A 21,836-nucleotide genomic window follows, 5' to 3' on the forward strand; every position below is an offset into this window, starting at 1 on the left:
GAGAGTAGGAGAAGGAGAGGCAGGCTGGGGGAGGGAAGTGTTCCTCATTTCGCTTTACTGTACGGTGCAGTATCTCATTTAAAGCCATTCATATTGAATTCACTTTTTTAATCATTTTTAGATGAATCATCTATATTATCATTAGATACTATTCTAGCACATAAATTAATCATCTTTAGTCAGTTTTTGTTTTCAGTCATTGATGTAACTTCTTGAATTTCAACAAGTTTGTTTGTGCATTTCCTTATGTGAAATGTAAGTTCAGAAGCCGTGAAAGTAAAAACAACTGTACCTGTATGTGCATGTACTTGGTAGGTGTAAGTATGTAGATATATGTGGTGCTGAAGAACAGGTTATAGTGTGTTTAGCATTAGCCAGAAGCAGCTAAGAAAATCTGAGCAGTGTTCTTCAAAATTTTGAAAGGCATAAACAGATATCAACTGAAGTGGTTCAGGTGGGCAGCTGTGTCAGCATGTGTAGGCTGTAAAGGAACAAGCAATATTTCATAACAATTCCATGCTGAAAAGAGAAGAAAGAAAACACAACGTTTCGACTGTGGAGCCTTCTTCAGGTGTGAGAATGACAGAGCAGTAAGCAAAGGTAATGTAGCAGGAGAACAAAAGCTGGGAGAGAGGAGGGGCGGGTGTTAAGAGCACAGACGGAGAGATTAGTGTGATCATGGCCGTTAGAGGTGAAATGAGAAACAATGGGCTTGGAGAGATCTTTAATCTTCACAGTCCTAACATTCTTTGAAGCGGTCTCTGACTCTCCTTCCTGTTTCCCCAATGTAGATGGCTGGGCATTTACTGCAAGAGAGACAGTAAATAATGTTGCTGGAGGTACAAGCTGTCATCTGAGTGATCGGGAGTTGACCTGAGGGGCTTGAGTGAGTGTGGTGTTAGTTGTGTACTTACGGGTGATACAGCGAGCTCTGTTGCATGGGAAAGTACCAGGTGTGGATGGTTGCTGAGGGCGGTCAAGGGAGCTGTGAACAAAGAGGTTACGCAGATTAGGTGGTCGGCGATATGAGATGATGGGGTGGTCAGAAAAGAGGGCCCCAATGGAGGGATCATCCTGTAGGATAGAAAAGTTGTAATTAATAGTCCTGGGGATAGGAAGTGTGTTGGGGTGGTAGGGAAGCACCAAAGGAATGCGGTTGTTACAATGGGAGTTCCTGCTTGAGTTGATGGTCCAAGGGGTGTTTTGGGCTCAGGCAAGGGCCCTGTCAGTAACACTGTTATGGTATCCTCTGTTGATGAAAAAATAGTACATTTTGAGGGCTTGGTTCTGGAAATTGATGTAGTTGCTGAAGAGTCGTCGTAGCCGACTAGTCATCGTAGATATCAAATGAATGTTAACATTGCTTAAAACCTTTATAAAGACTTCATTCAAACATTTGGTTCAGTTTTGTTTAAAAACAGTGTCCTATCTGACATGAATACTGATTACAGAAGAGATCAGAGAGTAATCCCTGGTTCCAAGTGTATCACAAAGTGAAGGAATCTAGTTTCTTCAGGTCAAGAATAAATTCAAAGTATTCAGAATCCTGAAAACTACTGTATTTATGAACTCCCTAGGTTCATAGCTCTAGTCCCCATAAACTAGAACCAAGAAGGTTTTCTGGGTGAATTTGAAAATCATAATGTGAATTTGTCCAGTTAAGTTAATGATAAGATTAATTCATTAAGTTAGTAAGCACAGAGGTAGAGAGAAAACGAGCAGACACTGCACCCATCCAGGACAGGAATTTTGCCCCACTGATTTACAGTAGGTGAATTGTTTAGCTTGTCTATGGCTCAGAATAAAATTCAAACAGCCCCTCCTCCACACAGAATTTCCCCACCCATAGTTTCGGTACAGTCCCATGTGTCAGATGTGTAAAATGAATATGTATAGTGATAGTAATTCACACCTGTTCCTGTAATCCATTATCGGCAAGCTATTAAGAATTTATACTATAATGGATATAAAATGTTCATAAAACAAGCTGAAGACAGAATAACCTGAATCTCAGCTATACACTCCAGCATATGTTTTTGTGAAACCATGGATTGAGTAAATAAGATGTAATCAATAAAATTGTCCAAGTAAGGCATCAGTAAATCTTAGGTAATCAAATGGATGAAAAGTCCTGATTGAGATTCGGAGACCTGTGAATACCAGTTTCCATTTAGCGCTGTTCTTTTTAAATGTGCAATGTGCTCATTTTTAAATGCTTGTGGCTGCAAATCATAAAATAAAAATATAAAAATCTGTCTCTTTTCATTATAATCATAGTCTAATTATCTACCAATCTAGATGGTATAGTGGTAAGATTTGCCACCTCTGAGCCCTTTGGTCCTGGGCTTGATTCTGTGGTTCTTCAATGTGAAGTCTGCATGTTCTTCATGGGGGCTCTGGATTCCTCTCAAAGTTACTAAGGTTTTATTTTAAAGTGCAATCAAGACATGAGAGACAAAATATTCTAGGAGAAGATCCCCAAGAAATCATTTCAACAATATGATTTTGATCTAAGCAATATGATATGAGAATCTGACATCAGTCTGATACATGAAAATAGTATCAGGATTTGAGTGACCCCTAAATGCAGGAACTATGATGCTATGTCGCTGACTGCGCCACCTAGGAATTATAATTGGTGCAGGCCACGCAATGCCTACCTGTTTTCCCACACCTATTATTTTCATTCCATGACAGTATACCAACACTTCTGTTGGTAGTGTCTCGCATTTCATTTGAAAAGTTAGAGTCTTCTATATGGAAAACAACGGCATAAAAAGACTTATAATGTATCACACATTAAATTATCTTACATTAAAGTTATATGAACACAGAACCAAACATTTTTCAGTTTTTAAAGTTTGAAGGAGTTAAAGGTTGATTGAAAAAGTGGTTTAAATGTTTTAAGATTTCTATATCCAGATTATGCTGGTATCGGAGAAGACAAGGCTCAGTTGTTTTGTTTTTTTAGAAAAATGCAAATGCTATACAGTGACACATGTTTGAATCTTAATGTGTCAGGGGGGAAGTAGGGACTTTCAGCTTTGTGTTTCATTGAAACAACACAAAACCCTGGTAGTCAAAATATGTTTTTGGTTTCATACCAAAGCACATGTTCTAATGCATCTCTTTCATGCTTGGGGTGATTTTTAAAATTATTTTAATGGGAATATTAGGCATCCCTTTTACTGTGGAATGTCATAAAGTTTTTAAAGTTTTAATACAGTTGAAACAGAGATTTATAAAGGCATAATGCTGAACTGTTTTATGGACAGTGAGCAAAACATTAACCAAACTATGTTACACGAACAAAAGATTTAGGGATATTTATGAAGGGGAAAAAGAACTGACTTGTGATAGCTTCATCTTACAAGAAGGTTTTATCACCACATTTTAAGGGTGATGGGAGTATGAAACAATGCATTTATCCAGATTTTCTGAAAGGGGTAGAAATGTCAGTGGGTTGCTGTTCCACCAAGACTCTCAGATGTAACCTCTAACAAATGTCACTGTCCTTCTTTCTCCGACCCATTAGTGGTCCATAAGGTTGTCACTCAGAACAGAAAGGAACCCATTGACAGTTTATTAATAAAAAAATTAGGTTCTCTGAGTTTTAGTCTTTCAAATTAGGTACCGTTGTCAGTATCTACCATTATGCAATTAAAGTTGATACCTTGGTTTCTTTCAAGAAATGGCTGGCTATGATCCTCAAATCAACTAACTACTAACTCCCAGATGAGCTATATAGGCTGAAAGGCCCCCTCTATTCTGTAATCTTCATATGTTTTTATCTTTTATGTGCCTGAAGAGGCTATAAATCTGATCAAGAAAACTGGATGCTAGCAATGTAAATTTAAGCATCAATATCTTGGTCTTTTGAATGTCAGTTCTCTCTCATTTTATATCCAGACACGATTAGCTCTCACTCCCTGTTACTGTTTCTAAATGTTTCCCTCTCAGGATATTTGTGTTTGTACAAAGTCGGTGTACTTTACTTAAAGTGACAGCAAATAGTGGGAATTAAAAAAAATGTCCTCATATGAAATGAGAGTAACAGTAACCTCCTACTTTTGTCAGTTACTTGATTATGAATTATTTCAAACATTTCACATTATTTAGAACACGCTGTGAAACGATCTTAATGTTTTCAACCTCTGAAGAAAGCATGGAAAACACTTCAAATTATGACACAGGTACATTCTTTCCTCTGGATCACAATTTCCAAACCATTGTGCTGTAGGAGGTACTGTCCTTTGAATGAGGAGTGGAACTAAAGTCCTGACTACTTTGTCATTAGAGTAGGGATGTAAAGCTCACTGTGTTTGCTAAATTCTGCACACTGGTCATCTTAATGTTCTAACTTAAATCAATTGGTAAAGCAATTTCTCAATTCTCCCACTGATTTGCTGCGTAGCTGGGGGGCTGAGATCCTGTGGGATCAGGTGGATGAAATAGGTCTCCTCCCTTATGTGAAACATTTGGGATCCTTTGAAATAAAAAAAAACTCTTCAAATATAAGAGTAATTAGTAATCTAAAAAGAAACTCTGACTCTGCCACAGATCACAGATGTCAAAATGTTTTTTTCATTAGAGTTTATTTTTATTAATCGTTTGTTTAAGTAAAATCTGTCAATTGATTTAAGGTCTATGCTTAAACATTTTACTTTACATAACAGAACAATTAGCAGTTTCACAAATTTTGACATTATAAATCGGTGATGGATAAGGGGCATGTGACCAGAGTACTTTCAAGAAGGACTTTTTACATTCTCTGAAATCAACAATGATGTTTTATCATAAAATATTTTGTCTCCAAAGCCTCTTTAAGTGTCATACAAGTGACTTCGACCAGTCACCAAAACTCAGCAACAGGTGAATTAACACATGGGTCTAAATCACAGTATAGGAGTTCACTTTTAAGACAGCATTTTTTAATATACACTTAAGCTGCTCTAAAAAATCTAATCTAACATCCTGATATTATTTATCACAGCAAAGCTGAATCTGTTTCACTGTATTCCTTGCTTCTTCCTTTCTGCACCGCAGGTTCGCAAGGAGTGCAGTGTGCCCTTCACTTTCAATTTCAAATATACAAAAGGAATTATTTTTTTTACAGCTGACATCCCTGATTACTGCTCCAAATATCACAAGAAACACAAAGTTTAAAATATGCGTTTTTTATTTAAACAATAAGCTTCTGTCTCCTCTATTTGTGAGTGTATGACGTGATGGGACATGTGATGGACTGGAATCTAATCTTTGGTGTAATCCGATCTTGTGCCAAGTACTGCTCACTTCAGTTCACTAAGAACAAAACTGAAAATGGATGGATAGGTGAAATAATTTGCCTGGAAGGGGATGAAAGGTATCCAGACACAACTCTTATCAGGAGTTAAAGTTTACCTTTATAAAGAAGGTATCAGGATGCTAGGTATTGCATGGAAAAAATCTCAAGTACTGTATGTTATTTAAACAGCTACTGTCATGGACGGAGGAGCTCTATAGGAAGTTTTTTTAGAACACATGGTTCTATATCAATAGGATGAGTGAATTCTAAAACAATAAGTGTACTGAAGGTGAGGTCACCCGTTCTACAATTCAGGAACAAGTGCTTAGAGCAAAGATAGAGTGTTCCCCTGCGTGGTTAACCTACTGTACCTTGTAACACCATCTAAACCATTTTTTTGTAGGTGATATAGAGATGAATTATTTAACAGTATATTCAGACATATGTATTTGTATCATGTTAAATAATTATGGCCAATTGTATGCTAGGCACTTACAGAGATACAATCCTTTATCCCCATAACCCTGAATTGGAAGAAGCGGATTAAAAATAAATGGATGTATGTATGCTATATATAAAATTAAAGGCTTTAAGAGATAGACGGTGATGTTAACAGAGTAAAAAAGGTGGGCACTGAAGGGTTGAGAGAGATCCTAGACAATTTGTTAGAAATTACAGCTTACAGGAGACTTTAGAAGAGCAACCCCCAGGCACAGGGCCATGTTAAATTTCAACAAATTACAAAGTGCCATCCACATAGTTGATGGGGGGCGTCCACTGATCATTTCTGGTTTCTTCTTCCTGCTCAAAGGAGACTATTCTTCAGATACCAGGTTTATTACTAGTAGTTTGCCAGGAGAATCAGAGCCTGCAACTCACCCACAGCTACGTAACATATGAGCTCTGTTACACAAACAAAAGATTTAGGGATATTTATGAAGGGGAAAAAGAACTGACTTGTGAAAGCTTCACTTCTATCACCAGCTACTCTTACCTCCTGGATTTTGTACACACAGTAATGCTACCTCTGCATGTTGCCAGTCAGAGGGTGAGAGCTTTATGTCGAGTCCTTAACAAAGCACTATGTTGGTAAAATTTGTTTTGATATGGGGGATGTTTAGGACTCATGGACAGAAAAAAATATATACTAAAAAGCCACAATTTTCATTAACAGGGATAAGGTGTAAAAATACTCCCTTGCACGCAGAGATAAAGCTTTCTGGAAATTTACATCTTAAAGCTCCCCTCTAAAACCCAACCAGAATCATCTATATCGAAAATCAAATCTTGTCACCTCCCCCCCACACACACTCTGAGAACCAACAGCTGCTTTCTTTACATCTTTCTTTACACCTTTCTGCTGAAAACAGGAAGCTAAAGTAAAACAATGAGTTTGTTGTATTTGCATTTTGTTTTTCCTGAAAGGGGCTGAAATGTCAGTGGGTTGCTGTTCCAATGAGACAGACCACTACACGTTGAAGCCACTGGCACTCAGATGAGTTCAATTACCTCTAACAAATGCCACTGTCCTTCCGTGTTTGACCCATAAGTGTTTTGAGATACTATAACTATTTTCAGTTGTCACTCAGAGCAGAAAGGAACCCACTGACAGTCTATTAATAACAAAATTAGGTTCTCTGAGTTTTAGTTTTTCGAACTAGGTACCATTTTCAGTACCCATAATAATTCTGCAATGAAAAATGTTATTACAAGGAAGACTTTTCCTCCATGTAAGGTGATGCTGTGTGAAGTGACTCTCTCTAAATGTGTTCCAAAAAACTAAAAAAATGTTCCAGTACTGTGATAAACTGTCACTGCAAACAATCAGTTCTGTTGCTCAGATTGTGAGAAAATATTGTCATGTTCAGTGATATCTAAAATAAAAAGTGGGGTTCCAGGAAATTTTGTGTTTCAACTTTGGTTTTTAACAGGCTCCTTATTTTAATTGATAGCAAATTGTTTGGCAAAATCTGAAATTAAAGAAGTACATTTCACATGTAGTTAAACTTTATTCATTAAATGTACAATAGTATATAAAACAAAAATGACTTTTTTACAGTATTCTGAATAATTGTGTCTTGTTAACAACTTCAATCATTGTATTTTATATAAACTATGCAATAAAAACAATTGGTATATTCCAGAGAAATATAAATAAAAAACAAAGTTGTGTAAAGGCTTAGTCCAAAAATCATTCAAAATCTTTAGTCTTAAATTTTAATTAAACAATTACTAGGGATATTTCAAGAAATTAACATCCAAATGAACTCACTTGAAACTTTTTTTTAAAGATACTGCTGTTGTAGTAAGAGATTTTTCCTTGTTCCAACCTCTAACATGTAAGTGTTAGGATCGGATCTAAATACTGCTGTCAGTAGTGCTGAATCCAAGGCAGAAAAACTTTCTTGCTAGAATGTATAAAATGCTGGATGGAAGCTCACATCAACTAAAAATGCCAAACTCTACAGTGTCATGCAGGCAGGTAATAAAACTGCAAAACATCCTTGGGTACATATATGTATATGTAATCCTGTCAAATCAATGTAAAAAGATACCCAAAAAATGATGTGGTCAAAAGCTGTACTGAATAATGCCACTCAGAAAGGCACAACTGCTTCATTGATGCCAGAATTACAAAATAAATATCCAAGTTTTATCAAAATTCAAATCACTTTGAGCTGTATTCCACTTAATGACAAATCCAGCCACAGGGTGGATCCCGGTATTCATAGTTGAAAGATCAGTTTCTTTACGGAGTCTTTTTTATCTCCTTCCTCATTTTCCACAATGTTTGTCTCCTACCCAGAGTCCTCCTTGTTCCTGTGATCCTTCTCTCCCATCTCAAATGGCATTGTTCCCTCTGAGACAATGGTGATTCCACTGCACAGTTCCTCCGGTTCCGTGCTGTTCAGCATAGCCAGAAACACATAGGATTGTGGCGGATCTGTCAAATACTGTAAAACATAAAAAACAAATAAGGCAATTAATTTTGATGTGTTCTGTCAACTATTTCTAAATGCTAGAATTGCAATTGGTTTTTCTCGTGATACTTTTAATTTTTAGAAAGCCATCTGATAATTAACAAATGAATTAGCACTATAATATTCACAAAGCAAGGTAGATGTCAAGTTTTCTTAGACCCTTTGACAGCACTGGAGTTTTTAACGATTTCAGCGACATCTCACAAGCCACAGGGTGCCGCTGTTGTGCTCAGACCTGAAGAAGATTTGGTTATTTTGACCACCTCAATGCAAATTCTCCGTTTCTTATGGAATCCAAAATTGGCTCATATCAAAACTTAAACAAAAAAATACAAAACATAAATCACTCTAACATATTTAAAAGCAGGTTCAAAGGTTTTAGAAATTCTGGAGGAGGATGTCTTGTGGGTCTACCGAGATCTACTGAGTTGTTGAGGTGCTCTCAAATGTCAAAATCCCTCATTACTCAAAGATTGTTCTACGCAAACATTCATTAGGCAGACACTTCTATCTAAAGTGGCAAACAATCCTTTTACAGAAAGTTCAGCACAGAGCTGTTATTTGCTTGTTTTTCTCAATGTAACTATAATCGATTTGAATGTTTTACAAGATGTGTCATCTCCTGAGACGCAAAAGGTGATTCTCAGCCTCTGTGGAATAATGGATTCTCTATAAAGAAAAAAAATCAATGGCATGAATAAAAAAGGAGACACCAATACATCAGAAGAGCTGTTTTCTTTCAGAGGGTTTACAGTACATTGTGCTCTGTATTAGCACACTGGTAATCACTCAGTCTAACATTCAGGCAGCTGGAGGACAAGATTACCAAAACAACAACCATCATCCAAGCTGTAGAAAAACAGAATAACAACAGCATCAGGCAATGAAGGAGAAAGTAAGGCTAATTTTCACCTGACTGAATGAGAAGACAGAGATCCTTAAGGTTTGCCTTGATATAAGAGGCCTATCAGAAAGTGTAGAAACTGATAGTCTTGTTACATTTGGACAGGAAGCTTCCTTTGCTTCAGACAAGCCTATAGATTGTATGAGAGCCTAAAGGAATTAAAATGACTCCAGCACAAGGAAAGACATGTTAACAACATTTACTGTTTAAACTCCTCCACATTACTGACAGGAACTGTATTCTTCAGGCTTTTACAAAACTGAACTAGGCACCCCATTAACATTCTTTCCAGATTCTCAGCCTTAACTGCACACAGCAGAAAATCTCTTTCTCCCATATAGACTCATTTGTTCAATTAGACTACAAGGTTTCTGCTCTTTACATTGATTTTAGAAATCAAGCAGATCAATCCCTCTAGTGGACATTTAGCCCTGCCTTGAAACAAATCAGGAAATTGGCTTCAACAACGTGGCTGAGTAGCTTGTTCCAGACTCCTACAACCTTTTGCACAAAGGAGTGCCTCCTGTTCTTGGTATTATATGCATGTCCTCTGGTTTGTGTTTTAGAGTAGCACAACTACTTTTTAGAACACACAATTAACACATTATGATAACAGCAGTTTGTTTTTCACCCTTCCTGTTCATATTAATGAAGAAACCGAGACAACTAATACATTATAGGAGATGCTGGCCGGAAGTGAACTCAGATTTACCTGTTTGAAGTGCTCTGGGAGTTTGCAAGAAGGAAAGGCAAAGTGCATCATTCTGTAGATATTCACCCCAACAGTGAAGAAGAGGACCACTAGCCCAGCACTCACAGCAAAACTGCCAATCAGCAACACTGCTATTAGCCACTGCGGAGTCTTCCCTGCAAATGAAAAGACAAACTGAATGTAGCCACACTCAGCACAGAGAGAAGCAACAGAGACTCCAGCCCTGCTAATTTGGGATAAAGCCATTTTACTGAGTTTTTTGAAGTAAAAAGTGTTTTATCAAGCTGTTAACCTGCGGATGTACTCTGATTTTAAGATTTGGATTGGAAAGGACTGAGTCCTTAAAGAAGTTTTGAAGACTCTGAATATCACAGTGGTAGGACTGTTACTGTATCTTGCAAGTAGCACAATAATAGCTCATTGGGAACATACATTATTTTATTCACATTTTAAAAAGTCAGTGGATAGGTTTGTTGATAGAACACTTTTGTTCCAGAGATAACAAGATACTGAGCTGAAGACATGTGTTCTCATAAGGTATATGTTATTAAGTATTTGATAAATGATTTGAGTTAAAGTTGCCCAGATGATTGTAGAATCCATAATAATCATTCAAAGACACAAAAAGGTGCTTAAGTAATGCAAAATAGGCAAACATAGGATGATCATCCCATTGCAATTTAGGACTATGGCTCACTTTATGAATGAAAATTAAATCCAGAAAACTATAACCCACGCACCATCAGAGTGAAGGTTTCCATTTGCATAAAAAGTGGTCTGCATGCTGGAATGCCATTAAAAGGTCATAATTGACAGATGAGATACAAGATTGCCATCTTCTACAGGCCTGAGATGATCTGAGCTTTTCGATTTCTGTTAGCAAGCTAATCCAAATGTCAGATTTCCAGTAGGACAACTCCAGACAAAACAGTAATAGGACTATAACGCCCCAGCTTCAAGAAAACAATATCACAAAGAAGAGCAGAGTATTCAACTGTCTATCGTGAAGTCGGCAGCAAAAGAAATTGCAATGTTGGGTTAAATCACAAGAGGGGAACAGTGAGCTAGTTTAAATCCAGGAATTTCAAGTGAGAACTGAAGGATAGGATGCTCATGCAGAATTCCAGCCACTCTCACAGCAGAGTATAAAAAGGTAACACAAAGCAAGTGTCACGATGCGTCTTTCAGGACCCTGTGCAGACGGCAGAGTCCGGAAGGGAGTCAACTGGTGCTCGGGGGGGATGGGGGCTGTGGTCCATGCGACAGAGGGAGTCTGTAGGGATATCCAGAGTAAGCAAAGTCCAGAGCCGGGTAATCCAATCCAAGACAGAGATGACAAAAGTTAAAAACTGGAGCGGGATCTGGTGAAGGGTCGGGAAGATAAAAGGGGTAACGGGACCAGGTGCTCCAAGTCCCGAACTCGGCTGGTTCAGGATGCCGATAGGAGGCCTAAGCCTTCGAGCCGCAGACGTAGGGCGACTCGGTGGTAGGCGGGCCAGGAATGGTGGGAGCATCTGGTAGGGAAGGGCTGGAACAGGGGGCAAAATCAACTAAAATGTGAAAGAGCCAGAGCGCTCTTAAAAGGGAGGGATTACAATCGTGACAGCAAGAGCCTAGTCAAGTTTAATCAAGCTAGACTAGATGAGTAAATCTATCTTAGGAGGAGCATGGGTGGTTAACAGAAGTAGTATGTGAAGGAAAGAGCACTTCTCAAGAAACCCCTCTTTAACCCCACCCCCCCCCCCCCGCCCCAAATCACTCTTAAATCTATAGCACTAAAAATCAATTCTACAAGATTACAGGCATTTATTTCAAAGTGTCAGGGTAACAGAGAATGCTATAAAAGTAAGCTCAATAAACATTGGGTCTCTACATAAAGATTGGCTTTACCATTGCTGGTGTTTTTTATGCACACTGGCTGACTGGGCTCCCCTCTCTTGTCGTACACATCAAGATAGACCTCAACCTGAACACAGTATTGTGCCTGAGGTTCCAGTTCTGACAGAACAACGGTTTTCTGGTCATATTTTTTGGTCACAGCCTGAGGAAAACAAATCATACACACATTTTGAGAAATAGAAGGAAAGACTAGGAAAGAAGAAGGGGTTCTGTGCAGAATGGGATATTGCTCTTCTGCTTCAGATCAAAGAAAGACAGGCTGTTTATTTGGAAGTATAACTCTTTTACAGACGTTATCTAGCAATTCTGCTGAAGGCTTTTCTGAAAAAGAAAAAATAGCAGTTTAATAGTCTGTAAACAAACCCTCATTTTCAACCTGTGGTTAAAAAACTTCAGAATCTCTTCTCAGTCATTGTCAACTGAGTCTAACATATCAGTTTGACTCGATGGCAGTACTTACAGTATATGCCTATACAATATTAGTTTTAATGCTGATCCTGAGATTAGAAAACATGTTACTGTCTATCCTCATCCAGACACACTGTAGAGGCAGTAAAATAATTTTAAGTGTGCATCCAACGTCTCTGTATTAAAATAATGTGATGTGACAAACGGGAAAGAGTTCAAGCCAAATGGGGACACTTGAGTAAGGGGAAGTAAGAAGAAGGAAGATGTTAAAGATTCAGCTTTTATATTTAATTTACCACACAGGAGCCCAGAAAATATGGACTATTTAAAAATGGAAAGAAAAGCAGTGCTTTAGCATACACCTCACCCTTAATTGGTTTTGTGGTAATGCTAATGAAAGCAAAGTTCAAAAGCATTTTTTATAGACAAAAAGATTGTGAGCATTTTAATGCTAAAAAAACAGCTGCAGCTGTCATCTGACACAAATCAATCACAGAGTTCAATTCCACTCTACAAAGTACAGAGAAAAATCTGTTTTAACCAGATTTGACTAAAGGTGATTGATTATTTGTAGCTGTGATCCATCTGTGTCAGAATTTGATTACTTTTTTTTCTGTAAAGCAGCTTACCACAGGGCAAATACAAAGAACTGAAGTATACTTTGGAATAAAATCAGACTGACTGACCCACCAGCAATTCAAAAGCCAAATCCACAAACAGAAAAATGTGAGTCAAGAAAAGGACTTGGAGTACACTGTCCAGAATTATGAGTATTGTCCATAGCTGTGCATAACAGAATCTGATCTGGATCATTCATCATCTGAACAGAACTGAACCCTTAAATTACTGAAGGGAATGATTCCATTTTAAAAAAGCTGGTGATTTTGAATTTAACTAACACCATTGCATGCCTTTACCTTTTCAGAAAACATAAGGTATTCATGAAAAATAAAGATACCTTACCTTGTGCTCTTCGCCATGCTTCCAATACTTAATGAAGAAGGAAACTATGTTGTATACATAATTCAATGACCTGTCTTCCATCTTCATCACAGGGTCCTGTATGGACACCTCCAAAATGCCTTCTCGAGAGCTTAAGCCCACATGTGAGGGAGGTCCGATAGAAGCTACAGAGAGAAGGGGGTTGTTAATGCGCTAAAGAGAATGTAACAAACTTGTAAATTCATGAAAAGCAAAATAGTAGCTAAGTTCCCACACACTTCTATACTACTTCCCTAGATGACAAACTGTAGTAACAGGATCAATACAGAAAAAGTGTTCACATTTACTACTTTTAGTTTGCAAGTAACTTAAAAACTTGTCTGCCCCAACAGCCAACACAGATCAGGCAGAGAAGTCACAAACTGCATCTTCAGTCCAGAGTGGAATACATCCAAGTCACTAGGATTAATGCCCTATTCTTATGAATCAATGGATTTTAAATGACCCAAGTAGAAGGGATCTTTGTTTAATATCTCATCCGAAAGGCAGTGTTTTGTACAGTGTCCCCAGTCACCATACTGAGGTACTGTCTTGGATTTTGGTCCAAATGAAATGGTGCTAGTCTGGCAACACCAATAGAAGCAGAAATAATGTATTCTTTGGAGGTCTCTCAGCCCAGTACTGACCACTGACCAGGGGACCTTCTCTCCCTACTTTCTCTAGAAACATACAGATACAAATTGCTTACTTTTGCGATCCAGAGAAAATTCTTCAGTCTCCGTCCAGTTGGAGATCATCTCCCCTTGCTCTGCTCGCACTTGGAACTTGTACATCCCAAAAGGTGTCAACTTGTTTGTGAAATCACAGATTTTCTCTGTAATCCCATTACACACAATTTCCTCAGTCACGTAACCTCTGTGGACAGATATTTTAAAATTGTTCATGAAAATCACACAAACCAGGGAGAGACTTCATTTCCTAATGAGTACTGTTTTAGAAATGCATCATTCTCTGTGCATTAAATGCACATTCAAAAATGTTCATTTTTACACATACAAACTTTAATAATTCTATGTGTAATATTCTTTTAAATGGATTTGGAAGTGGTTAACCATTCTGTCCTCACAGTGCTGGGGCCCTAGGTTGAATTCCAGATTTGGGATGCTACTGTATCTGCGTGGAGTTTGTTTGTTCACTTGGGTTTTCTCTAGGTGCTCCAGTTTTCTCCTACAATCCAAAGGCACATTGGTACGGTAGGTTAATTAGCTTTTGCAAAAATTGGTCCTAGATGTGAGTGTGTGTGTGTGTGTCTCTGTTTCTGCTCTGTGGTGGACAGGCATCCTGCCCAGGATTGCCCTGTGCCCGTTGCTTGCTGGGATAGGCTCCGGCTCCCTTGCAACCAGGAAATGGCATTTCTAAACAGGCATTGGGCTTGAATGGAGTTTTGTCTCTGTTCTATAGCTGGGAGGCCACAGTAAATGTGATAACTTAAGCTGGAGCTCAATTACTAAGTAGAACTGCCAGGAAATCTGACCTACACTGTGTTCAGCACAGCTGTGAGATAATGAAGTATCTATTTTTAGTACTGTAAATGCAGCCCTAACTGCACTGTTAAAGAAAGCTTGCTTCATGATGACTCTCTCAGGTGCACAAAAGGTCTAATGTGGATTTGTTGTAAATACCAAAGAGTCATTACTTTTCCCTGTTAAGGAAAACAGCATTTTAAAATTGATTTTTGCTACACTTTGCATTTTCTTTAGAAAATTGTTTTCCTTTATCAAGACTGCTTCCGAGTACAAAAGCCTCACATACAATTAAAATATACTGTATGACATAGGTTTTTATATGTTCAAGGCTCAGTCTATGTGAATTACAGTGCTTTGCAAAAGTACTAAGGCCCTTCCTACGGTGTTGCATCTGTGACACTGCAAAAGCATGCATACACAATTTTAAAACTTAACGTTTTATTCAAAACCGGAATGCTGAAGTAAAGAATTCTTAATGCAAAATAAATTACAGTAAATGTCGGTAAAAACAAAAGAGAAGATAATGAAATATGTTGATTGCATGTGTATTCAGACTTGTAAAATCAGTATTTGGTGAAAGCATCTTTGGCAGCAATTACAGCCAGAAGCCTCTTTGCACACCAGCTTTGTGTTGTTCTACCTCAAACTCAAACTCACTCAAGTTGCTTGGGGATCTCTTATAGACAGCAGTTTTCAAGTCTTTCCACAGATTTCCAATAGGGTTCGAGTCAGAACTTAAGGACATTTTCAGATTCAAAAATATTGATTTTTTACACATGCAAAATTAAATAATTCTATGTCTCATTCTCTTTTTCATATATATGTAGTGGAGAGAACATTGCCACAGTGGTTAGAATTGCTGGGCACTAGTGTAGTTTTGGCATTGTGCTTTGGATTACTGCTCTAATGAAAGGTACATTTTTCTTCACAACGCAACACTGCCACCATCATACATGACAGTAGTGATGGTTTTGACTGGGTGTTGACTGTGTCCTTATACCACATTGTTGGGTTTCTATCATATTCAACACTGCATTTAAACCAAAAAGTTCCACTTTCGTCATATTTGACCACAAAACCATTTGCCACATGTTTGCATGATCACACGGGTGCTTTGTTGCAAAACCCTTGCAGGATTCGAGATGTTTTTTTCCGTTCCAGCTGCCTTTGTGGTATGACCTAGATATTGTTGACCTGTGGATATTTTCTTTTATCTCAGCCACTGAACAGTATAGCACATTTAAAGTCCCTATTGGCCTCAGAGTTGCAAGCCGCACCGATTTCCTCTTTGCCCAGTGGCTCTCTTTGGACGGACAGCCTGATCTAGGCAGTGTCTGTGTGCCTTCCACTTCAAATGATCAACTTCACCACACTCAAAAAATATTAAGGGGGGGGGGGGGGGGTTTGTAGCCATGGCCCCTGCTCGTGTGCAGTCCTCTCGTTGTGTTTCTCTCCATGGTCTGGATACCCTGTCTTCAGTGAGACCTTGAGAATCACCATATCCTTAGGGGAGTAGTAGGAGTGTATAACCACAAATTTCCATATAACCAGAAGGATATTTATATCCATATATATTTCGGTAATTTCACACCAACCATAATTTTCATAACCATAAATCTTAGGGTTATAAACATATAATCAAATATATATATTTATATATACATAAATCTTTCAGTAATCACACACCAACTAGTAACTCTGAAAGCACACACATAAACCATAACCATCACCTATAACCTCGGTCCATATCACCGAGGACCTCACATGGTCTCTCAACACCACCTGTCTGATCAAGAAAGCGCATCAGCGCCTGTACTTCCTAAGATAGTTGAAGAAGGCTAAGATATGTCCCCAGATCCTCACTAACTTTTACAGATGCACTACAGAAAGCACACTGATAGGTTGCATCACAGTTTGGTATGGCAACTGCAGTACTGCTGACTGCAAAGCCCTACAGCGGGTGATGAAAACTGCCCAGTCCATCACTGGGGTTGCCCTCCCATCTATACAGGACATTTATGACAGACGGTGCTTGAGGAAAGCTCTTAGCATCAACAAAGACCCCAAACACCCCAGCTACACACTGTATGATCTGCTACCATCTGGAAAACGGTACTGGAGCATTCGGGCCCGGACTACCAGACTCAGAGACAGTTTTTACCCCTGTACTATCAAACTATTAAACTCCCAGCCTCTCTCTCTCACCCCACCTCTCTCCTATGATCTAACCAAAAACTCAAACACACATTGTCAATCTACCTCTACCTACATGTCAAAAGCTCACTCCCCATAATTTCTATCCCTTTATTTCATTCTGTTGATGCATGTTTTTGCACATAACCTGTTACCTTTTTGTTGTTTTGCACATTGCCTGTTGTTGTTTTTGCACATTCCCTGTTGTTGTTTTTTGCACACTGCCTGTTGTCCCTGTCTTTCTTTTGTTACATGATTGTATTGTTGTTGTTTTTTTTCTTTGTACTACTTATTGTCCGAGAGCTAGCTAAATAGCATTTCGTTATACCATATACCTGTACATGAGTATAATGACAATTCACTTGAACTTGAACTTGAACTTGAACTTGAACTTGAACTGCAAAACATGATCTATAACCATTACCATTAGATTTGCCTTCATCATACTGTATAACCCCAGACCGCAGACATATACATTTTAACTACCAGGTGATTTCTGAGTGTAACCTAATGTGCTTTGTGTGCACCGCCTGGCCTTAATTATTAGTCATGTAACCCTTCTCTGAGAGGGAAACTCTCAGAGAGCCTGTGAGGCCAGGACTCCTTTTCCTCTGGCAACTCACTCAGGGAGTGTGTCCAGGCAACCATTTTTGAAGACTTACCCACTGTGTCATTCTATAAGCCGTAGCTCATGGACGTCTAGGTTACAGGATCCCAAACAGCAGCATCAGTGCATACAGTGGATTTATAACAAAGGAACATTCTTCCTTCCTCAGTCACCATGGGGTCTCACTTCCCAACAACCCACACCCCTTTCGGGATTTGCAGCTATAACCAATCTCACAGGGAAACCCCAAATCCCCTATAGGATTTGAAAACGATGACCTTGATAACCGAGTCCCCTTCTGGGAAAGAGGAAACCATCCTGTCTCTCCTCCTCATTATTATCCTAACCTTGGATTTCTACTTTCATTTAAACCATGCCTAGAACGTCTGGGTAACGCCCCTACACTGTTTGAGAAATGCCCTGGGATTTTTAATGATCACAGAGAGTCAGGACCTCTGTTTTACATTTCATACGAAGGACAGCGCCTTTTTACAGTATAGTGTCCCCATCACTATACTGGGGCATTTGGACCCAGACAGACGCAGGGTGAGCGCCCCCTACTGGCCCCTCTAATACCTCTTCCAACAACAACCTTAGTTTTTCCCAGGAGGTCCCCCTTCCAGGTACTGACCAGGCCCACACCTTCCAAGCATCAGTGGTTTGCCAGATGTGAGTTGCAGAATGATATGGCTGCTGGCTTACTTATTTTGAAACTGAGTTAAAAAGGGAAAAGTTGTTTAAAAAACACCTCATGGGTCCAATAAGCATAAGTGAGCGATGCGGAAGCGCAGAGGACACGGGGTTAGGACTGGCAAGAAAAACAATCCTGTCAATCAATCTTTTCCACTAGGTGGGGATACACCACAAGAAAGCCACATTCTTGGATGAACATTCTTTACCACAGCTCTTTTGAAATCGCAACACTCAGCTAGCTACAGCAGTTAGTCAGGATGTGTGTCAAAGATTCCTGGGAAAAATGATACAGGCATTATCAAAATGTGATGATACATGACAGCCTCAGCCATTTGTTTCTCCTAAAGCTTTTTTTAACACCACAATTGCCATGCAATTAAGTATCAGTTTACTGTGTAAATTCCAGTATCATTACAAATTTAGAGTAGCATAGATTCATTTTAACAATTGGATTTTGATACATTGGCCAGTAGTAATAAAATAATGAGGAAGGGCCTCTAATCTCTTGTAAACATTTATTCAGATATTTGTAATACAACTTTTTTAAAAGAAAGCTGCAGTCAATTGCTGCAAAAGCACAGTGAAATTGTGATAAAAATATATATCAAATTTGTGGAAGCAGCATACTGTGGAAAACTATGGCAAGAATATTGTGCACTTTGGTGACCATTTGTAAAGGGTGACTAGGACTAGTAATAACAATAAGGATAATGAGACCTCTGCTGCACAAATCCTGAAGCATGGAAGAGCTCTTGAACAATCTAGTTTAAAAGCCCACAGATGAATGTTTAACCCTTGAGTACCAGCAGAGGCCCTGCTCAGTGACAATAGCTTTATTTACAAATATCATAAGCACACAACAGGTGCACAATACCGAAGGCTCTAACATTCACTTTGGAGAAAACTGAGATTTCCTCATCACCACTTACACACAGACACACATTGTGCTACCTGTGATCCATCAGCGTTCATGAAAATATGCTGGAAGTAAAGAGCTTAACAGGAACCCAAAAGTTCTCTTCCCATTATCCCCACTAAATAAATTTATGAATTTGTGGACTAGTGTTTGTTAGCTCCACCTTCCCAACAGCCATAGGGTTGTGAAAAATCACAGACACGTTCCTTGCTCAAGGGATTAAAGACTTTATGATCAAAGCCAATAAATGGAGAGGCTGCTGGAAAGGGTACTGGGGGTATGTAGACCACAAACCAGTGTTCTTCACCCTGCAAAGGCACACTGCTCTCTTTGTATTGTAAGTCCCTGCCTCCTCTAGCTTGCCGAATAGTGGTGGGTTGCTTCAACTGTAGTTCAATTTCTTAACTAAGAGCACAGATGGACTGAAATCACAGATGCTGCAGCCTGGAAGGTTGAGGAACAGAGATACATGCAGGTGAAACAGTAGAAAACCTCCCATTTTAAAACCATGAAAGGTACTGTATAGGTAAAAACAGGAACTGCATGATACAAAAATACTGTAAGTCTGCAGAACCACATCATGTTCTTCTTTTTTAACTGAGGAAGCACTATCTTCCTCACTCTTCAGTGGTATTGTGTTCTCTTTGTTTGTTGGTTCAATTTTTTATCGGTGTAGCCCTTCAGCAGAATACTCAGTAAAAACGACTCAGTTGTATGTCACAGAAAAAACACAACAGACACAGTCAAGTACAGTACCAAGTGAAGCCAAAAGTACAGTGCTGCTGCAGGCCTAATATATAGATAGCAACTGCTGAACCAAACTCCAACAGCTATATTTGCATTGTGTGTTAAGTTGCAGTACGTTACATCCCCCAAAGCTTTTTTTTATGTTTTTCACTTCATCTCCACAATAGTTTTAAGGATAAAAAACTTACATCACTTATAAACTTCCCTACTGTCTGCATGAAAACTCCCACATTAAGCTCTACAGTCCAGTGACTTCAGAATCATTTTCAAATCCATGTTCTTGAGGACAGTGTTAGGGTAGGGGTAACTTAGTGCTGTCAGCACTAACATGCCCACAACAAATGGTATATATCTAGTAATAAGCAGATGTCTTCTGCACTCTGAAACAACCTCACTGTTAAATACTCTTAAATACACTTTAAAAAACGTTCAGCCTCGTTCTGGATTATCTCTGAGAAAGATTCCACAACATGTGTGAGTTCACCCACAATTAACCACTTACGTCACTCTGGCAGTGTAGGTGACATTTGGTAGGGAATCTTCATAGTCCCACTGAAGTATCGCTCCCAGGTTTACTGAATTTAGAGTTACATTTGCTGGAGGAGGTAAGGACGCAAGCACCACTGAAAACAGAAAGATTAGACCACATTTAAACACAACATATCTACATCTTTAATCATGCCTGTAACCGTCACAAATGGCCCTGTGGAGAACAATTCACTACCTCACGTTGTGGGGAATAAACTACCATTTTTTTACATGAGCTGTTATTATTACACCATGTGCAAATATCTCGTTTATATCCATATAACAAATATCCATTTCAGTGTTGTGAACCTTGAAAAGGTGACTGCGACAGGGACTCCTACATCCTTTAATCTCCTGGTAATGACTAGATTTAAAAAGCTGGGTTAACACTCAATCAATAAAGTCCGGATCTCGCTAATATTTAAAAAGCTGTACCAATTAAAAAATTACTGTGTACTAATAACTGTGTACCGTTCTTTTAAAAATATTTATCTGAATACGCGCTTCTTGATATTTCTGAAAATAAATAAAAAACGTATTTCACATATTTAGAAATAATCTGTTCTACAAGAAAAGTATAAAAGTTATAAAAATCTCCATAAATATGATTGTGTTCAGTTTCTATACCTAAATAACACATACATCTAAGTAAACACATCACTATCTTTAAATTTATTCACAAAACTTTATACATTTTGAGAGGCATTTAAACGCAATTAATTATTTGTAATTGGATTACAAATAGCACTTGTTGGGTTTGTAATGCATCTCTATATATTAAGATATCACAAAGGGCTACACGCTTTAAGGAAAATTAATAGAACAGAAAATAATCACTATTATAAGAGGCCATTAGTAAATTTGCATATATGACGGCATTCAGTACAAAATTTCCCCGAAATCAGCTGAACTGGTTTCCTATAAATGCTATAAGTATGATCATACAATAAATTTGACACAATATTAACTTAACACTTTCCGCACACCACGGAAAATACAATATTGCATTTAAGAAAAAAACAGCTACTTCTATCTCACAAAATAATTACAACAACAACAATAATAATAATGTTCATAAACGTTCTTCGATATCGCTTAGAATTCGTTTCTTCTGTTACCCTCATTACTTGTTAATAAAACAACATCGTTCCTTTATCTTTATAAATCCTGTTTTAATTCTTTAAGTCATAACACCAGTTGTATGTATTAATCGCAAAAGAAGAGAAGAGTCGGTTTCTTGAAATTGTGGAACAGCACAAATAAATATTGAAAATGAAGAGAAAGATCAAATACCCAACCTGTAGAGACGACTGTAAGGAGCCAGCTTTTTAAAAGAGAGAAACTCATTCTGTCAGTCTCAAAGTAGTTTCAAAGCTACTATGCTACTATCCTATAGTCCCATGGAGTTCGTATTAATTATTCGTATTCGTAGTTTCTGTTCCCTCATCTGACTACCGCGGTGGAAGAAACACAACTAATTACATGTGGGAGGG

At 38.3% G+C, this 21,836-nt stretch overlaps 1 protein-coding gene across 1 annotated transcript; it reads right to left on the reverse strand.

The window, feature by feature from the left end:
* Nucleotides 1-4,593: 4,593 nt before the first annotated feature.
* Nucleotides 4,594-21,836, reverse strand: LOC102693776 (interleukin-10 receptor subunit beta-like). The gene is made up of 7 exons (XM_015363598.2): nt 21,642-21,836; nt 20,318-20,438; nt 13,882-14,048; nt 13,155-13,318; nt 11,775-11,925; nt 9,885-10,039; nt 4,594-8,241 (listed from the first exon to the last, which is right to left on the reverse strand). Exons 1-7 carry the CDS (start codon nt 21,688-21,690, stop codon nt 8,086-8,088), a joined length of 963 nt encoding a protein of 320 aa, XP_015219084.1. The 5' UTR covers nt 21,691-21,836; the 3' UTR covers nt 4,594-8,085.

Source organism: Lepisosteus oculatus, chromosome 15, assembly GCF_040954835.1.
Source record: "Lepisosteus oculatus isolate fLepOcu1 chromosome 15, fLepOcu1.hap2, whole genome shotgun sequence".
Classification (NCBI taxonomy): Eukaryota; Metazoa; Chordata; class Actinopteri; order Semionotiformes; family Lepisosteidae; genus Lepisosteus; species Lepisosteus oculatus.